Source organism: Leptidea sinapis, chromosome 47 (genome assembly GCF_905404315.1).
Source record: "Leptidea sinapis chromosome 47, ilLepSina1.1, whole genome shotgun sequence".
NCBI classification, from domain to species: Eukaryota; Metazoa; Arthropoda; class Insecta; order Lepidoptera; family Pieridae; genus Leptidea; species Leptidea sinapis.
This window is the reverse complement of record NC_066311.1, coordinates 7,264,462-7,285,785: the sequence shown is the minus strand read 5'-3', so window position 1 is coordinate 7,285,785 and position 21,324 is coordinate 7,264,462. Positions and strand designations below refer to the sequence as shown.

General features: G+C 35.9%; 1 protein-coding gene across 1 annotated transcript; it reads left to right on the top strand.

Moving 5' to 3' along the window:
- Positions 1 to 2,101: 2,101 nt before the first annotated feature.
- LOC126978127 (TNF receptor-associated factor 3) lies at positions 2,102 to 20,955 on the top strand. Its single transcript, XM_050826866.1, has 10 exons — positions 2,102 to 2,473; positions 5,077 to 5,190; positions 6,893 to 7,029; positions 8,392 to 8,605; positions 12,689 to 12,830; positions 16,071 to 16,243; positions 17,111 to 17,306; positions 17,815 to 17,930; positions 18,846 to 19,001; positions 19,421 to 20,955. Exons 1-10 carry the CDS (start codon positions 2,381 to 2,383, stop codon positions 19,634 to 19,636), a joined length of 1,557 nt encoding a protein of 518 aa, XP_050682823.1. The 5' UTR covers positions 2,102 to 2,380; the 3' UTR covers positions 19,637 to 20,955.
- Positions 20,956 to 21,324: the final 369 nt, after the last annotated feature.

The following is a 21,324-nucleotide window of genomic DNA, read 5'->3' as shown; positions in this document are numbered from 1 at the left end:
GGCCACCACTAAACTGTTTCAATTGAATGTTTGCCCTTTCAGGCCTCTTGCCATTGGGTGAAGACCGCAACCTTGTCTGTCCTTCTATTTGGTTAAAGAAACTGTAATAGCTTATTACTCAAATTGTAATGTTACATGGAGAGAACACTAGACTTCATCGCGAAAGAGGCAAGAAACTACTTGCCTAACACAGTGACTGAAGAATCAGGGCTATGCTGTTCCTGAACCAAAACGAATTAAAGGTCTAAGACTGGAATTGTCTCTGGATAGCTGTGGTATCGGGGACAATTATTTTCTTTAAAATGATCTATCCTCTGGTATTGCGATTTTTTTGTATAAGACGGGGCAAACGGGCAAGAGGATCACAGGATGGAGAGAGGTGAGTCACCTGTTGTTGCCCATGGACACCCGTCCATGGGCAACAACAGGCGCCAAGAGATTCGCTGCCAGCCTTTAAGGTAGGAATATGCTCTTTACTTAAAGGTACCCTAAGTCGTATCGGTTCGTGAAAACAGCAGCCGGTAATTGATTTCTCAAAATGGCTGTGTAAGACAAGGCATTTCTTGCAAAACGCGCTATTGTGGAATGCCCAGACGTCAACGTGATGCGGGTGGTATTTTCCATTTTGACCTAACGTCCGGTGGTGGAATTCGGCCGCTGGAATCAACCCAAGCAATACCTCTGAGCACTCCGCGTAAATGCGGTAAAAGCTACAGAGAATCCACATCTCTAGGCCACGCTAAAGAATCCAGCCGATCGGATGATGACTTGATCGTCGATGATTCGAGCCGCTCTTCGTTGTATGCGGTCAAATGGAAGAAGCTGGTACTTGGGAGTGCCCGCCCAGAGGTGAGAAGAGTAAGTATTCCATGTGAGGCTGAATTTGCGCCTTATATAGTTGCAGGCGGTAGCTTGTAGTGAATTACTGTCTCGCCTTACTGAGTACACCAAGCTTTTTAGAAGCCAGTTTGGCCTTCTCTTCCAAGTGACCACGCAACTGAACGTCGCTCGATATATCGATACCAACGCGAACGCTCAATTTAAAAATTTCATTATGAAGAAACTCTTTCAACTCTTCAAGAAACTCGCACATATAATTTTTAACATTGAGTTTTGGTTTGAATGGTGCCGTATCTGTTGAAATTGACTTAACATCTTATACCTCAAAGTGACAAGGGCAGTTAGGACACCGCTCAGAGTTTGGGTTCAATCAAGAATTCTGAGCGGCACTGCATTGTAATGTGTAGGGCGTATTACATACAATAAGGTAAATGTAACTCGTCACGTCGCTTTATGGAGAAGGTTACTTAAGAACACAACGCACTTGTAGCCAATATGACCCAAAGGTACGTAAGTACACCCTGTGCTTCCCAGGGCATAAAAAGAATATGGAAGTCCTAGACCCAAGGCTATCGTAAGAAGCGACTAAGGACCAGAAGAAGGCTCCTTTGCACAGGATACCGGCTAGATTATGGGTTCCACGACGGTGCCTTTTTCTGCCGTGAAGCAGTAATGTTTAAACATTATCGTGTTTCGGTCTGAAGGGCGCCGTAGCTAGTGAAATTACTGGGCAAATAACACTTAACAACTTATGTCTCAAGGTGACGAGCCCAATTGTAGTGCCGCTCAGAATTTTTGGATTTTCAAAAATCCGGCACTACGTTGTAAAGGGCAGGACGTATCGAAAAAATGTCATGAAAAAAATAACATACATATTATGTTAGCCAACACCAACGACATACAAATGTTTGGTGAAATTCGTTGGATGGATATAAATTAAAAAAAAAAACTTATGATTACATCAATGAAATCAATTTAATTTGCAATCAATACATACCTTGACCTACTACGGACTAAATTCAAACAAAAAAATACATTTATTGCCACAAGCCTTATCTCCCATACTGCCAGATACAGAACTCAGATATGATAAAATGACTCAACTCAACAACACACAGCTATGGAACCTTATCACACTCACTCACTTATCAAATTCGTAATGTGTTATTCAGCAGATGTGTTGGTTGTACTGGGACAGAGTTCCATCGCTTACAAATGAAATCGCTGGAGTGTTTTGTTCATCCATTGATTAGGATAAAACACTGTTCAGTACGCGCTTAGCTCAACGATTATAAAACGTAATTAAAAAACTGTGAGTGCACATTGTATAGTTTAGATCGAAGCGTCGTTAAAATATTGTTATCTACCTCTCTATTAATTATACCAGTTTAATACGGATCTATTTAGTTTTGTGTAGTCCATATTTGTGTAAAGATTCAGTTTTATTAAAAATATTTTTCGTACATAGTTTCTGAGTGTGTTCACTCAATAAATACAATATTGATACACCGTGTGTGTTTGTGGTGATTCAGATGTAAAAATGAGTTTGAACAAAGCGGAAAAAGACGTGAATGGTGTTAGAGACAGCCCTTGTTACTTCTGCAATGACTTATTCGAAATGGGAAAATTACAAGTAAGTTATACATTATTGTATATTATATATAATCTTTTCAAGAGGATTGTGTTATATTTTATAATAAACTCCGAATTGATATTAAAATATTAGCAGTTACAAAAGTTAAATATATCGTAAAATAAATTAAAATCTAAGGCCTATTATAATGTGAAAGATTATTTGAATGATAGAGATAGTTGGGATTAATGTTTCTAAGTTTATTGTTAATGAATATTGTTATACTCATTGGAATGCTATTGTAACTTTTGTAGGTGATCCTGACTTGGACTTATATATATAGCTTTATAATACAGAGAATAAATATTTTTTGAATTGATTTTTTTTAAGTGATTTTTCGCTTTTGGGATATAAAAATAGCAAATTGTTTAAATTTAAAAAGCGACATCTCAAGTCAATTTTTCAATATGCAATTCTTGCGGATGTGCAGGTTATTAACTGTAATGTTGATGGAGCCATAACTGAAGAGTGGAACAAATGTAAAGTACCAAGATTTATAGATGATGCGTCAACCGGACGGTATGGTAGTGGTTAGAGAGCTGGGGCGTATACCTAGACGCACGGGTTCGAAATTTAAAAATTTGATAGTTATAGATTTAAACAATTTGTTATGTTTTTAAAGTGATAATCTTCACTTCTAGGATATAATACACAAATAAAGTTGAAAAACAAAATTTTATGAACGATGCGGGTCTCGAACCCACGACCTCTGGCGTTCCGTGTCAGTGCTCTAACCAACTGAGCTAACCGTTCGAGTGACGTATCATAAAATCTTGTATGCTTTGTTCAACTCTCAGGTTGTAGCTTCATCTACAGGATCTACTTTACAGTTGAAAACATGCTCAACCCCAATATTTGCATATTAGGAAATTGACTTGAGATGTCGCTCTTGTAAATCTAAGCAAATTGTTATGTTTTGAAGGTGATAACCCTCACTTCGAGGATTAATACACAAATAAAATTAAATTGAAAAATGAGCAGGTTAAACTTTAGAATGCCATTCTATTCATTCGGTATTTGACTAAAAATTTTAAGTGAGTGAATGAGATGAACATAAGTATTACGTAGATATAAGATTGTAGAGACAAAATCCATCTTACAGCTTCCTATCTTTACGTGTAAAATTATAATCTTCAAGCTTATGATGAGTTGAGATCATAGATAAAACACTAGTTTAAAGTATTCTAAGCATAGACTGAAGGCCGTGGCACACCTTTACAATTATATTTTTTATCAAGTCAACGTTGGTACAGTATAACTACGATGCAAATAATTTGACTTCCATTCTGAGATTTTCATTTAAACCTATACCTCATTTCAAATAAACATGTTTGGAAGACCGAATGTTACTTGGTGTCTGTCGTGTTCCTTTTTTGGAGAGAAGGAAAATACATTTACGTATTGAAGACCCGAAACGCGGCCCATATGTCAAAATCTCATACTAATGGCGTAACAATCTCCTGAAACTGATGAAACTAAAAACCTTTTCTGTACTAATAGCCCTAAAGGCTTTTACAGCGAAACCGGGTGGAGGCCTGGATGCCGAAAATGTAGCTCACAGTAGCGGGCCGTCTCGGAAGGAGGTTCGAACCTCTGACCGCCTGCTCACTAGACTGGATGGAGAGACACTAACAATCTAATATATCTGTTAGTCCAATGGACTCTACTTTTGAAGAGACTTCGCACTCGCCGGCGAGTGCGGTGATATATGTATGTGTGTTTGTAATTATGTGTGAATGTGTGTGTATAAGTGTGTGAGTACTTGTGTGTTATTGCAGGTGTGTGATTTGTGATGTGAGTGTGAGTGGTGTTAAACGATTACAGAACGAGGACTATCTCGTCGGGCTTCTAACAAAGTTATGCATTAATTTATTAGGTTCGTATTCCAGAACATGTCACAATACGTTATTCGCGTTCAAGTGTGTTTTGTCACTGTCACTTGTGTTTAAGAGAGACCAAAGATAAAAGATATTCAACACGACTCTTATATACAGTAGGGACAAATCTGAGCTAGGCTCAAAGATTTACCAGAGGGCGGTTCTGCTGTGAAACAATTGCATTACAACAACAAGGAGCATATTTTACGAAATAATTCTTGATATTATGAAATATTATTGACAAAATAGTATTTTATTCATTCTGTACAATACAACGTCTGTCGAGTCAGCTAGTCCTGATGTTTTTAATGTTTTAAGGATTTCATATACAGGTATTTTTAGAATGTATTAATGGTACCTAACTTAGCGTATAAATAAAACATAGATTTTTTTTAATGGAATAGGAGGACAAACGAGCGTACGGGTCACCTGTTGTTAAGTGATCACCGCCGCCCACAATCTCTTGCAACACCAGAGGAATCACAGGAGCGTTGCCGGCCTTTAAGGAAGGTGTACGCGCTTTTTTTGAAGGTACCCATGTCGTATCGTCCCGGAAACACCGCACAAGGAAGCTCATTCCACAGCTTTGTAGTACGTGGAAGAAAGCTCCTTGAAAACCGCACTGTGGAGGACCGCCACACATCCAGATGGTGGGGATGATATCCTAACTTGGGGGGTGTCGTACGATCGTTTAGTGGTGAAAACAAAATTAAATTTATGTTGTAGAGCCATTTGAAGCAATGTGGCAGCATTCTGGAGCAGTGCCCGCTACGCTGCGGGGCCTGGATCCAGAGGAAACACAAGGATACTCACGTTAAGGAGTGCCCGAAGATGGACAAGGTTAGTTGAGCTTTTGCTAGCCTGGGTGGTGATAGCTGTTTATTATTGGGAGTCCCATTGGTTGCTTTTTTTTATGACAAAAACAACTATTTATATAAATACTATATAAATAAAATGTTCGTTCCATCATTTAAAAGATCCGACGAGACCTTTGATTGGTAAAACTGTAACAGTTATCTTGTTAGATTGCCGCTGAAACAAGAAATAACGCAAGCATTCGATATTTGGTTTTACTTATTTACTAGGTGACCTGGCAAACGTTGTTTTGCCATATAAATAAAATATATGCAAACCTTCCTTGAGCTTCAACGAATCTATTACAAAAGATTTCATTGAGATCGGTCGAATAGTTTAAGAGTTATTAGGGAACATACCAACATAAATTCTCTTTTATAATATAGATTCAAAGTCCATCAACAGAGTTTTATTAAATTTATAAAACTATTTTTCGCACTACGATTAGTATCTATTAAATATTTAGTCATTCAAAAGTACTATAAAACACTTTTTACTACTGGATGCACATGAATTTAATTTGAATAATTTAATAAAAAAGTTTTATAAGAGAAATATAAACTTCAAATTATGGTTATGTTTGGTAAAGCGGCTTTAGTAGTCAGCCCTGTGGCACTACGACCAATGTGATCTGTCTATGAACTTCAAGTTACAATATTTTTTTGTAAATTAGTATTAACTATATAGTTCTTATACTCTATTTGTCATTAACGATAAGTTGCTATAATAACGTAAAGGTAAGTAACTATTAACTATTCAAGCGACAGCAGGACACTTATGGAAAAAGATAGCAATGGACAGAGAGGCATGGAACAAGCTGGAGGAGGCCTATACTCAAGAAGGGGTTCCAATCAATAATGAAGAAGACAGTACATAACAACAATCATTAAAACAAATAAAAATTATATTTTGTTCTTATCTATGTAAATAATGGGAACAATAAGTGATATTTATTATAAAGATGTAATCATAGATATAACTGTAATATAACTGTAAGAATGTAATTTAATAGTAGATTGGAAATAAATAGGTTTGATTATTATTATTATTGTAAGTAACTTTTAACAATGTTTAAACCAACATAAATTATAATGTATTTTCCACAAAGTAACTAGCAAGTCACTAAAATATTTCTTACAACAATTTCAAATTCTTCTTCTAGTTATGAAGGTTGGTGGAGACAGAACAGTTCCTCGTCAGACGTGATTCCGGTCCATGATAATTACCTCATATCATTGACGAAAATATTTCCAATATCATTACATAACTTCCACCGCTTCGATAACAGATGGCACACAGAAAAAAAACGGCATAAAAACCTTTTCCAGTACTCTTTAAAAATCATTTACCAGTGGGAGGCTTCTTTGCACAGGATGCCGGCTTATTATGGGTACCTATTTCTGCCGTGAAGCATTGTGTAAGCATTAATTTGTTTTGGTCTGAAGGGCGCCGTAGCTAGTGAAATTACTGGACAAATGAGACTTAACATCCTATGTCTCAAGGTGACGAGCGCAGTTGAAGTGCCGCTCATAATTTTTGGGGTTTTTCAAGAATCCTCATTGGCACTGCATTGTAATGGGCAGGGAGTATCAATAATCATCAGCTGAACGTCCTGCTCATCTCGTCCCTTATTTTCACAAATAAATAAAAAATGCAGTACATAAGTTATAAGGTTATTACGTTACAGAGACACAACGCCTCATCACCAACTCATGTACGGGTGATGGACCCATCACCACCTGTCTGCAACCACACTTGGACTCCGAAATCCGTTCCCCTAGAGGAATGTGTAACATATATTGAGAAGGAACTTGCAGCTGTTAAGTAAGTCAGAACAGTCAACTAAAATTTAATTTTTATTTGAGACTAGTTGACCCGACAGCCGTTGTTCTGTATATAGAATTAAGTCCTATATCAAGAATTATTTCATAAAATATGCTCCCTGTTGTTGTAATGAAATTGTTTTACAGCTGAACTGTCAAGTCGTGCGTCAATAAATTCTCTCATAGAAAATATGTCCATACAAAACAAATATCGGACGACGGGGGACACATCAAAGGAAAAACAAAATTGTTGTTTTTATTTAATTCCGAACACTTTCATGTTTATTCACCTTTTAAACCTTCCCTGGACTTCCACAAATTATTCAAGACCAAAATTAGCCAAATCGGTCGAGCCGTTCTCGAGTTTTAGTGAGACTAACGAACAGCAATTCATTTTTATATATATAGACGTCACATATAGCCCAGTGATTAGTGACCCTGCCTACTGAACTATTGATCCCGGGTTCGAATCCCGGTAGGTGCAATCATTTATAATTTATACTATTATTTATATTATTTTTCTAAAATAAAAGAATTTTTCTAAAAATAAACGTAGCCCAAGTTACTCCTTATTACATCAGCTACCTGCCAATAAAAGTGCCGTCAAACCGGTACAGCCATTTCAGGGATTAGCCGGAACAAACAGAACAAAAATTGTAAAAAATGTTATTTTGGTGTATATATATATACCGTATATATATTCATAAAAATAAATGTAATTAAAACGGTTATTTCAATATTACAAACAGACACTCCAATTTTAATGATGAATATGAATGTCTGTTTCCGAGTCATGGATGTATATATGTATTTATTTTATTTATTTATTTTATGTATGTTTTAGTAAGAATATTGTATTATATATATATCGTTATCTAGCACCTAAGGGCTATGACAAGTTTGGGGCCAGATAATTTGTGTAAAAGTGTGTCAGTATTATTATCATATTATATATATAACGACGACCTGTATAGCCGAGTAGTTGGCGATCCTACCTACTATGCTAGAGGTCCCGGGTTCGAATCCCGGTAGGTGCAAGCATTTATATGATGAATATAGATGTTTGTTTCCGAGTTTTAAAGTTTAAAGGTATTTATGTATGTTTATATGAATTTCTGTATGTTTAACTAAGTATATTGTATTAAATATATCATTGTCTTGTAACCCATAACACAGGCTATATATGCTTAACTTGGGGCAAGATAATTTGTGTAAAAAGTGTGTCAATTTTATTATATTTTATTATTATATATATTATTATTTCAAAGTTTGATAGGTAAAATATGAATTAGATTATCATCAGTATTTATATTTAAAAATCATTTAAATCCTTTATAACATTCACGTGCTGTATTCTTTTCAGATTAGCCTTAACGGAAGAATCTAGCTACCGTGATGTGCAGTCAACAGAATTGGAGACGCTTCGATCCAAGCTCGTGCTGGTGGATGAGAGGTCCCAGCACTTTCTCTCAACCCTGGTGTCACTGCGGGCTGCAGTGGATGACGAGGCGGAACGATCAGCTAACTGGGCGGCACAGTTCAAGCATGATATGGCGAATGTTCAGCTAGCTTTGCAGGTAAACTTACATATTATGAATGGCTAATAAATGACAATTTCTATACAGAAACTGAATTTAAAAAATTGTGATTTTTTTTTATAATCTTGTGTATAACTTTGACTACCTAATACCTATTGTATATTTTGTGTAGATGTTAATAGTTATTTATGCAACTGTTGTGTAATAAGGGGTATTAAAACACGAATGTGGATTCTCGGATATCTCACGAGGCGAAGCCGAGTGTGATAATAGTATCACATGAGTGTTTTAATAACAGTTGCATTCAAGACTTTATCTACACCCAGAATATGAATCCTCTAAAAGATTCTGGAACAGTTAGCTTACTGCTAACATTAAAACACCAGTCCTAGTAGTAACCTAATATCATTCGTTACTGATTATATACAAATAAAATAAGTATTAATGAAACAATTATTTAAGTAATTTTTTTTCCTTAGGAGGTTTACCCCCATTCTTAGGATTTTTCCCTGAATGAATTATTATTAATCTTATTTTAGTAGTAATTTACATTTTGCATAGTGCAATATTTAAAATTCACTCGAATATAATGTTCTTTTGCAGCGTTTAAAATGAATCATTTTTTGTAAACAAACCAATAAAAAAATCGAAGAAAAATGACGGGGATTCGAATAACCTATTTTTTTTTTACGGCGCGCGACGTTCTGGGTGTGTGGACCGCGCGTAATCGAAAATGTTCTTTTTTTAAAATTCATACAGATACGAGGGGAGGTCAAAAAGTTCGCGGAATGACTGGGAAAAAAGATGAAATGATACATTATGTTATTTTTCCTTTTCAATATATTCCCCCTTAACACGAATACATTTTTGGGATCTGGCATATAACTTATTAATACCGTCGAAAAAATAGGTTTTGTCTTGGGCGTCAAAATACGCCGAAATCGCCGACTTGACTTCATCATCGTCTCTAAATTTTTTTCCACGCAGCTCTTTCTTCATCTTTGGGAATAAATAAAAATCGCTAGGGGCCAGGTCTGGACTGTAGGGTGGATGGCGTAGTTGTTCAAAACCGCATCGATGAATGGCAGCCGTCGCAACATGACTCGTGTGAACGGGCGCGTTGTCGTGCAAAAGGAGTACACCTTTTGTCAGTTTTCCTCTTCTTTTTTCTTTAATAGCTTCTTTTAATCGGTCCAATAGGGAAGCGTAGTACTCTCCCGTTATAGAAACACCACGTTCTTTATAATCGATCAAAAGAATACCTTCAGTATCCCAAAAAATAGTCGCCATGATCTTTCCGGCCGATTGCGACACTTTAAATTTTTTTGGGGGTGGTGTGCCTTTTTTGTGCCACTGCATCGACTCCTGCTTTGACTCAGGCTCATAGTGGTGAACCCAAGTTTCATCACCGGTTACAATTCGGGCCATAATTTCTTCCCTAACTTCTCCACAGCGGTCCAAATACTCGCGGGAACAGTTGACGCGCTCACGTTTTTGCAGCGGCGTGAGCATTCTCGGGACCCACCTTGAACACACTTTACTCATGCCAAGATGTTGATGAAGAATATTTAAAATTGTGGTTTCTGATACTCCAACTGATGCTGCAAGTTGTTTCTTCTTCAACCTTCCGTCTTCCAATACAAGTTTTTCAACTTTTTCAATGATTTCCGGCGTAGTGGCCTCAATGGGCCGTCCAGGTCGAGGATCATCTTCAATTGACTCCCTTCCTTGCTTGAAAAGGCCGTGCCATTTGTAAATCATGGTTTTACCAGGAGCAGAGTCTCCGTAAACAGCTAACATCTCTTGCAAAATAGTTTGAGGCGTTTTTCCTTGTTTGGTGAGGAACTTTACGACGGCGCGATGTTCAATTTTCTCCATAGTGGCTAGTTTGTTCCCGATTTACTTGTTCACTCGTTTGTAACTCGAAAGCTAATGACCCAATTAGGCTAGAAATTGGCATATATAGTAATTATGAGTTACTCAAGTAGCGGCTACCTGGAGGAGCGACCTCACCCCCGCCAACCCCGCCATTCCGCGAACTTTTTGACCGCCCCTCGTACCAGGCAACGAGCAATAAGAATGTGGCTGTATGTTGAAACTCTTTGCGCATGAAGGGATAAAAAAAAAACGTAGGAGTGTTGTTATGAAATTCAGACCAACATTACAACACTCTTTTGGGTGATGTAATAATTATTAGAACATTGGGTGTTTTAATGTTGGCAATAAGCTAACTGTTTCAGAATCTTTATTAGTGGATTTAAAGCATGGGTGTAGATAAAACGATATACTTTACAATGAAATATGTACTTGTAATATGAAAATTTTATTATATAATGACGAGGAGCTGATGTGATTTTCATGCCCTTTTTAGCTAATGTGTTGATTCTTATTGTAAACACTTTTATATACACATTATGCCAATAAAGAATAGTTAATATTCTCAAGGTTTCCAGAGTAATTTAGGCTTTCAAACATATGACGAGGTTACATTCTTACAGAGACAATCGAGCTAACATCTATACATATAGATTATATATATAACTATACAGGGTAATTTAACTGTAATAATAATAATAATTTTAATGTAAGTTTTTAATATAAATTCCGCCTGGAGTTTAACTGACATATATTATTAGCTCAATAGAAGGTATGAACAGGTTCTCAAAAGAATAAACCAATAAATGTTCGTAAACTTTTACCAGTGGGAGGCTCCATTGCACAGGATGCCGGCTAGATTATGGGTACCACAACGGCGCATTTTTCTGCCGTGAAGCAGTAATGTGTAAAAATTACTGTGTTTCGGTCTGAAGGGCGCCGTAGCAAGTGAAATAATGGGATTTAACATCTTATATCTCAAGGTCACTCATAAGAGTGCAGTTGTAGTGCCGCTCAAAATTTTTGGGTCTTTCATCCTGAGCGGCACTGCATTGTATGGACAAGTCGTATCATTACCATAAGCTGGACGTCCAGCTCGTCTCGTCTCTTATTTTCATAAAAACAATTGCGCCCTTCAAATCGAAACACAATAATTTTTACACATTACTGCTTCACGGCAGGAATAGACGCCGTTGTAGTACCCATAATCTAGCTTGTGAAAAGGAGCCTCCCACTGGTAAATAAACTCAAACTTACTTAGTACTATTCCTGTAGAAAATTAATAGGGTTTCCACATAAAAATTGCCACACAAACGAAATCAACACAGGCATGTCACTGGTATCCCTCATTCAGAACAAAAAAGATGCTTATCTTGATGCTGTTGTAATAACATCTCATGTCACGAAGAAATAACTTTCAATACCTGGGAAAGGCTTAATGAGTAAACATTTACGGTGTTATTACAAAAAAAAATCATGGCTTATACACGTGTTTTGTTTGACAGAGACCATATTATAACAACGTCAGTGACCTAACAATAACGACGACTAAAAAGGAGTTAATCTTATTCTATAACGAAACTGTGTTAATAATAATAATATTATTCATTTCTATACAGGAGCAAATAAAGGAACGCATCGCTATTTTTGACAGCTGTCATCTATCTGTCATCATATTATAGTCTAACGGCCGTTCCCAATATACTATTTACAGATAGAGATTAATTACTACCTTCTACTGTCAGTAATTAGCTGTCAATAATCTGAAGCTGTCCCACTATACCCGATAAGTCATTCTTATCGCCTTATATTGGGACGCGTGAATTGCAATTTCCATACAAACTTCTATCGCTAGTAAGCTATACGTCGTCCCATTGACAGACAGCGTGTACGGATAAGGTAAGTTACCGTCGTTAAGTTTATTGGGACAGAAAAGTCAACGATAGTTACGATTTTTATCTCAAGTAAGAGATAGACTGAAAATTAGGAACGGCCGTAAATCTTCCATATAAATATGATCTATCCGTCAGGCACTCCTTAGACAAGCTTCGACTCGTGTTTAAATATAAGCAATGTCTAAAGATTATTGAACGTTAAACAACAGAAAGATACATATTATATTTGTAATAGAACTATTTAAAAACAAGTGTTCAACACATGTTTAACTTTTTTGTAATAACACAGTTGCTTTAAAAAAAAAAATTATAATATTTGACTTTGGGCCTTTTGATGGCTTTAATATTCCAGGAGCTGCAAAGTCAGCAGCTGACCACAGTGATGCGGTTGGAGAATGCCATCAGCAGTCTGGTCCACGAGCAGAACGAGAGAGAGCTGTTGGAGCAGGCCCTGACCCAGCACGATAATAGAATTAGATCTATGAATAAACTTGGTACGACATACAAGACAGTAAATCAAATCAAATCAAAATTACTTTATTCATGGAAGTCAAGGAAACGACACTTATGAATGTCAAATGTTTTTTTTTCTTTTTATATTTACTAACACTTCGGAAAGTGTTGAGCTTTATTGAGAAGAAGTTTCAAGAGATTCTTAGCTACTCTTTTAAATCATTTACAACTTCATCTTTTTACAAATCATTTCATTTACAATATATGTAAAGTGATGCAACAAAATACTCAAACGTCAAATACTCAACACATTACCCGAGTAAGTCAGGGTACAATTCTAGTCATTAATAATATTTCAATAATATAATGATTAATTGAAGAAGAAACCTTACTTTCTTATAAATCCTTAATACCGCTATCCCAAGAAATCGCCAAAATAGCGCATAATTGTAACCATTTAAAGCTTATATTTTTACAAAAAATAATTACATGTCTACAGAGTATGAGAAGAAAATTCATTGTTTCTTTAAATTTCTATACATGACAGACATTGCGAAAAAAAAACCAAAGTACCTCTTACTTTTACACTTGGAACCATGTTAATCATTTAGTCTAGATAAAATTGTATGAAATTTATTAACTGCTTACCAATACTATTTAACATGACATAGTTTTGTTATATTTGTAAAGAAAATTGTATTATGTTTGAAATAAATTAAGAATGCTTCTAATTATGAATTAAAAACAATGGCGATATTGTGCGAAAGAGGTAACCTGGCTCCGATCGATTCCTCAAGGTCGTTGGCTCGGTCCCCAGCCTTAAGTTTGTATCCTTATGTTTTGTATAATTATCACATTCTTTCCAATAAATTTTACCCGTTTCAGTGCGCCAAGCGCACGTTGTTTGATCCCAGATTGCTTATAGGAGTTAAAATCATGTAGGTATAACACAACGGGATGAATTTTAATCTTGCTAAGCTGTAGTGTTTAAAACGCGTCGAATTATTTTAGGTTTAAGAAGAGTCTCTCTGCCTAAATTATGAGGAGTTTAAGGTACCCCAGTCTCACTTAGAATTGATGATGTTCGTCTTCGGCATCCTCGTACAATGGGGATGGGGACTTCTGGGATTAATTACACAAATAAAATATATAAACAAAGTTTATGAACGATGCGGGACTCGAACCTCTCGCGTTCCGTGCGAGTGCTCCTCCACTGAGCTTACCATTCAAATGACGTATCATTGATAAATCTTGTATGTGTCTTGTTCAACTCTCAGGTTGTGGTTTCGTCTTCAAGATCTACTTTACAGTTGATAACCTGCTCAACCCCAATATTTGCATATTAGGAAATTGACTTGAGTTGTTGCTCTTGTAAATGTAAATAATTTGTATAGTAAGTTTTAAAGTGATAACCCTCACTTAGAGGAAACCTATAAAGGTTTGCAGTTTTCCTGTACATACTTTATAGCACAGCTTCACTGGAAGTTAATAAAAGAGACGATATTCTTTGTGATGTGTAGGTTGGAAAAAAGATTTCCTCAGAGCTCGGAGTTTAACCTCGACGTTGATACCAGTTGGATTATAACCAACCACCAATTAAGCCTGTTATATTAAAATACGGAGCGAATACTCAAGCACTGTTCACCAATTAAAATCACGACCTCAAATTACCAATTTTGCAGCGTAAGAAGTCGCTTCGTTTTGTATCTTCTACCGAAATTTGTACTTTCAAAGCTTAATTACTGTGACGTGGTGTATGGTCCTAGGTTACTATATAAAACAAAATATTCCATCCAACGAATGCAAAATGCGTGCGCCCGATTCTGCTGGAAAATTCCGCCCAGGCAACACATTAGTCCATACTTAAAACAGGCCAATATACTTAATATGGAAGGTCGGAGGTGTCTGCATTTAGCAACGTTGCTTTTCGGTATCATACATACTAAAACACCTCTTTACTTGAATAATAAACTTGAATGGCTAGGGCAACGCAGTGCTAATAATATAAAAACCAGATCTGCCTCGCAGATATTAGTAGAGCCCCGGCATCATTCAACAGCGTTCAGGGGCAGTTTTCGTTACAGCGCTACTAAGTGCTGGAATAATTTACCGCCACCAATTAGACTATTAAAAAATGTTCAAAATTTTAGATCGAAATATAAAAAAACTATTTTAGAATCATTATATAATAATTATTCTTGATATGCAATGTATCTTATTAATTAACACAATTCTGTATTTTTATTATGTATATTTAATGTTCACCAATATATAGTAATATATATCTCATTTATAATAAGTACCTAATGCCACCTTTATTATATTATATACAGTTACGTACAGATTATACTATGATTTAATATTTATTATTATTACAATTATTTATTTATTTTTATTTTATTACACTATAAATTAAGAAACACGAAAAAGAATATATGTATAATATTTAGTTAATCCCTTTGATACCTACCTTCACAAATTAATAACAATGGGAAGACTAATGCAACTGTCTACTCCAAATGTCACGAGGGGCTGCTGAAAACCAGTGTTGTGTTGGTGTCTTCTGCACTGACCAACAATATACTGAGACAGCTCCTTTTAGCAGGGAATCACGCTCACACTGTTAATTTTATTACTTTATTTTTAATCTTTATAATAGTGTTACGGTATTTAATTTAGTATTTTAAGATTTTAATTAATATTGTAAATTGTTGTGTTTTTGTGTGAGTGTTTTTTGTATGCTAATAAAGTGTTTCTATTTCTATTTCTAAAATTTTTCTCGGGGAGAGTCCGAGAAAAATTTTAGAAATAGAAATGTCCGAGAGTTTATCCGAAGAGTTGGTTTACTTGATCTCTGCCGCCCAATTCCATCTTCACATGACACGCCACTAACTTAATTATCATCCTCACCATCTGGATATTTAGCGTTTCTCCAGAGTTCAAGGAACTTTCTACGACATACCAAACTATTTTGGAATGAACTTCCTTCTGTATTGTTCCCAGTGTGATACGATATGGGAACCTTCAAAAATGCGCGAACTCCGGCCAGTTAAAGGACGGCAATCCTCTTGTTATTATGCTGGTGTTGTAAGAGAGTGTGTTTTGCGGTAATGACTTTATCTATAATTAGGTTATCTATAATATAAATACAATTTTTTATCATGCTCAATAATTTAGAATAGAAATATATTTTTTGGTCAATGATAACGCCATACCATATTTTGTTCTTTCTAACAAGAATATCAAGACATCACAAATGAAATATATTTTATCTTTTTCAGAGGAGGTAATTGATTATATAAGGCAATCTGTAGATGAAGAGAGACAACGCAATGAAGAAAACAGAGCGGCTTTAGAAGCCGAATTAATAGAGGCAAAAAGATCATCCGAGCAGGTTTCACAACTCGCTTTATTAAGAATGCAGCTCCAAAATGCAACAGACTCCGAAAACCCAGTGAGTATACTTGAATTTTTTATTATACAAGAGTTGGCCGTAAACGTCAGCGGAGCAATTCTAATTTTTCAATAATGAAATTAGTTTTAAAGATCATGCTTTCTGCAAGAGTTATATTCTTCAGCTACCAATTTTTACTATCGTTAGAACATGAATTAATACTTTTACTAGTTATTACTCGCTCTAGAACAATTTGTGCATGACTTGAATACCCCATCCCTATTTCACCATCGGACGCCCAGACGGAAGAAGGGTTTTCTCCGCTATTTTTATGGAAAAAGATGAGAGCGAGCGTAGACCGTAGGGATCACCTCATTTTAAATGATCACCGCCACCCACATTCTCTTCCAACACTAGAGGAATCCCAAGAGCGTTGCCGGTCTTTACGAAAGGTTTACGCGGTTTTTTTAGATACCCAAGTTGTAATTGCTTTGAGCTTCATTATGCAAATGGCTAAGTTGTGGAATGATCTTCCCACTTTTTTCTCGAACAATACAACGTCTTAAGACCGCTTTCAATAACCTATCTATCCTTAATTTAACTTACTCGAGGTAGACAAATCTATCCTTTTACGCTTACTGACATTTCAATAACCTATCGACAGATAGCATTGTACTATAACTATATTGGACATAACAATGGATAGATAAGATCTTGTCATTAAACAGTAATAGCAATATATCCGTAACTAGAGATACATATTGAAAACGGCCGTTAATCTTTACGGCTAGCAGAAACAGGCCTTCAGTGAGCGGCAATCTTATGTAAAAACAGTTTCTTTGTTTATATTTTCATATATTAAGATAAAGTATGAACTATGTAGGAAAGTGTCGTCGAAGAGTTGATTTAAATCATTTTATCATTCAGGCACTAGATCGTCTCGCAGTTTTAGAGGTTGCTACTGCAGACGCACGAGCTGAAGCCTCAGAACAATTATCCAGAATGGACTTGGTAGCCAGAGATCTACGAGCACTCACCAAGAGCTACAGCAAATTAAGAACAGAACTAGCTGACTTTCAGTCGAGAGTCACTTTGGATCATCCTGAAAGTGGAAGTCATGATGGTATACCTGCCTAACTTACCTTTTTTTATGAAAATAATGGACGAGACGAGCAGCACGTTCAGCTGATGGTAATTGATACGCCCTTCCCATTACAATGCAGTGCCGCTCAGGATTCTTGAAAAACCCATAAACTCTGAGCGGCACTGCAACTTTAAGTACTTTAAGTATGTTAAGTCTCATTTTCCCAGTAATTTCACTAGCTACGGCGCCCTTCAGACCGAAACACAGTAATGTTTACACATTGCTTCACAGCAGAAATTTTACGTTATGGTCACCGTTACGGTACCCACAATCTAGCCGGCATACTTACCTATCTCCTAATTTCCGTAACACTCAGAGTTTGCGAATTTCATGTATCTCGAAATATATATTATTTGACTTTGACTTTGCCAGTATCTTCCAGATGTGATCGTAGAGTTTACTCCTATTTCACATTTTCCAACACCACATGTATTATCTTAATTATGGATTATCGAAATGTATGATTAAACTTTTTGTATTAATTTAGGTCACTTAATTTGGAGAATCGACAAGTTTTCATCGCGAATGAAGGAGTCAAAAGAAAAAGACATGGTACTTAGCAGCCCTCTCTTTCGCACCAGCAAATATGGATATACGTTAAAGGTATTTTACATGTTTTATTAGCTTCATATGTACCTATATCAATGTATGTAACGTTTTCGCCCACTTTTGAATGTCGGATTGAATTGAAACTTTCAAGGACTGATGAAAATACAACAATTTAAAACGACATCACAAATTAAAATTAAAACAAAATTTATGAATGATGCGGGATTATTAGTCATTCCTAAGCCGTTTTCGTTTCTCTGCTGTTTATCTTTCATTATATGCTTATCATACCGTAAAAAGGTTTGCTTCTCTTTCTTGATTTCTTCCTCTTTCTAAATGCTTTAATTTGCCATATAACATCTCAACTTTATTTTTCAATATCTGGTTTTCATCTTTAAGCGGTTTTTTATTTTTTTGGTTATAGTCCTCACTAGACTTTTAGTGTTATTTCCTGATGTAGTAATTGTTTGTTTTTTGAATTGCTCCTCCATTTTTTGTATAAATTTCTCCATAAGGTCTTCCATGATTATCTTATTTGTACTGGCAACATCAAGTCGACTAACTAATAATTCCCGGAAGTGAAATTGACCCTTGACGAGGACGTGACAAGGTCACGGAGTCGTTAATTAACTTCTTATTATTATGTAGGTTAAGGTTTAATTGACTCACAAAGTTTTTCTTGGATTATTTTTCAGTGTTCAAATATTATTTCAGTGTACTAGATCTAGTTAAGTGTAACTTCATCAAAAACACTACAATTTAACAAAAATTATAATATTGTAAGCTTCTACGTAACAGTGTCTACTTGACAGATGCTCAAACGGAAGTCCATCTTTCCGATAGAAAAATGAAATCAAATACAGTGGTAAGATTTGTTCTGGAATGTTCGCTAAGATAATTGTTAATCCTTCAGCTCTCATATCACGCAAATCATACATCAAGTTGACTTAAATATTTGTATCTTCTCAGGCTGAAGTTCATCTGAACGGGATAGGCAAGTGGAAAGGTCGTCATATTACGAGCACAGTGCGGCTGGTGGCTGGTCCCTACGATCCGCTATTAGAGTGGCCCTGCGATCTCAATGTTAATATTGTGTTGAAAGATCAGCCAGCTAATAGAAACCAGGTATAATGAGTACTTCTGCTATTTAACATCTTATGTCTCAAGGTGACGAGATGTAGTGCCACTCAGAATTTTTAGGTCTTTCAAGAATCCGGAGCAGCACTTCATCGTTATGGGCAGGGCACATAATTACCATCAGCTGAACTTCCTGCTCGTCTCGTCCCTTATTTTCATAAAAAAAACCGTTCTATTACTGAAAAACTCTATTTTCCATTAATTTGTGTTACTTGTGTACGTTACCTACTAATTTCCTACCTGTTCGCAGCGAGGTTAACTATTTCTAATTATTAAATTGTTAAAAACGCCATATTTATGATTCCCTGGTAGTACCTACCTAGGAGTCCAGTTTAATCCGTAATTTAGACTCTACTCCGGATTTTATTTTTGTGAATATTAAAAATCATGAAAAGTTTTAATGGCAGGCAATGGACATTGTGAAATCATTGGAACTGCGCCGCAAGTCCTCATCGAGGCGTCACGACCACGACGCAGAAGAAATGAGCAAGTCCACAGAGAGCTTGGACCAGACCGTCATCCAGATGAAGAGGCAATACATCTTCGTACCACACACTAGCTTGGACAAGTTCGAATATATCAAGAATGACGTCATGTTCTTAGAGTTTATCGTAAGCCAGTAAATGCTTATTAATAATTATAAACGTTATCGTTTTTTCTTTAAGTATAATGCATTCCAATAAGAGTGAGTAATCACATTATAATGCCGCCTCTTCACAATCGGCGATTAAAGGCGATTACACGCGAGCACCTTCGTGTGGAGGGCTTATTCGCTTCTAGTCGCCGATCACCGTCTCTAATCGTCATAGTGATCGCGGCGATCGGTGACCTTTCGGTTTGTCGGGCACGCATCAAAGGGAATTCGCGTGTAGTTTCGTGCGCGTGCTCACACGATCGCCGATTATTCATTCACTCGAGGACACTGGACAAGCCGTACCGTGTACTTCGCGGCGTTGTTTTGTTTTCCTTTTATTGACATAGCGCAAGTACGATACAATGACTACTGAGTGGTCAAATGATTGTATACTGAAATTGAATGATAGCAGCAGCTATACACTTCACGTCCATCTTGAAGGATTGTCGCTCAATAAATGATGACGGACGATCGTGTGGATGCTTACACGACGATTAACTTGCCGATAACAGATGATCATACAAGTAACGATCATCGCCGATAGTGGAGAGGAGGCTTAATATTTTCCAATAACTCGATTATTAAGATAATGTGACTTTTTAGGCAAACCTCCTTTATTGTTTTCTCTAGTGATGTTAGAGATTATGGGAGGCGGTGATCGCCTATCATCATAACCCAAACATGACATTATATTATTTATATTAAGTACATTTTGAGCTAACTAAGACACTAACTTCGTAATTTAACTAATAAAATTTTATAAGAAAAATCTTTGTCCGCGAGCGATTTTTTGGTAAGAAAAAAATCTTACGGGTTCGCATCACGGTAGGCCTCCTGACCGTAGATAGTAATATGTATAGATAATAATAATACTTAATTACTTATTTTTATGTATTACATAAATAATGTTCATAAAACTTGAATATTACATTTTAATTATATGTTAATAAAATATTTTCTTATAAAAATTGCTTCTAAAATATTTCTTATCAAACCAAAAATAATGCCAACTTTGTGAAGCTAAAACGTTTTCACTTCTGACGTGCGGTCCCATATATGAATGTTGTTTTATATTATTTTAAGTAAGTTTATTATATTTATCAATATTGTTATAAGTATTTTATAATAACAGAACTAATGTACATATTCTACGAAAATGCCAAGTTTATCTGCAGTTCTGAATCCAAAGCACAAACCGCACGTTTTGGGCTCAATAATTGTAATACCTTCAATAAATATTTTGAGTAAATATTGTTATTATTATAGTACGTAGTTAATTGTATTAAAAAATCCGAGCTTTTCTTATGGCCAGTTTCAATATTCTATCACTCATTTAAGAAAAATTAAATTCTACATTAATAATTAATACATAATTCTACATATCGTCCGTCAATCGATCATGTATCTAGATTTCAATGTCATTTCAATGTGTTAGATTTCTTTGATCATTATTACGTCTAGATAGACAATGTACAACGAATCTAACTTAGATTGTTAATAAGTCTAGATAGTCTCTTGCTGTTGTGGAATATTAGTTTAGTGTGCGTTACAAGTTATGTCACACTCGCGATTTATATGACAATTTTTGTTAGTGTGCATGAATTGCTCAAAGGTTAGTTCTAAGGTCTATTTTTTTCGACATTTTCACATGCATTTCACATAGTTGCATGTTGATAC

Coding starts and splice junctions, on each gene's coding strand:
- LOC126978127 (XM_050826866.1), top strand. CDS start 2,381: ATGAGTTTGAACAAAGCGGAAAAAGACGTGAATGGTGTTAGAGACAGC. Junction 16,244..17,110: donor CAACAGACTCCGAAAACCCA/GTGAGTATACTT, acceptor TTTATCATTCAG/GCACTAGATCGTCTCGCAGT. Junction 19,002..19,420: donor AGCCAGCTAATAGAAACCAG/GTATAATGAGTA, acceptor TTTTAATGGCAG/GCAATGGACATTGTGAAATC.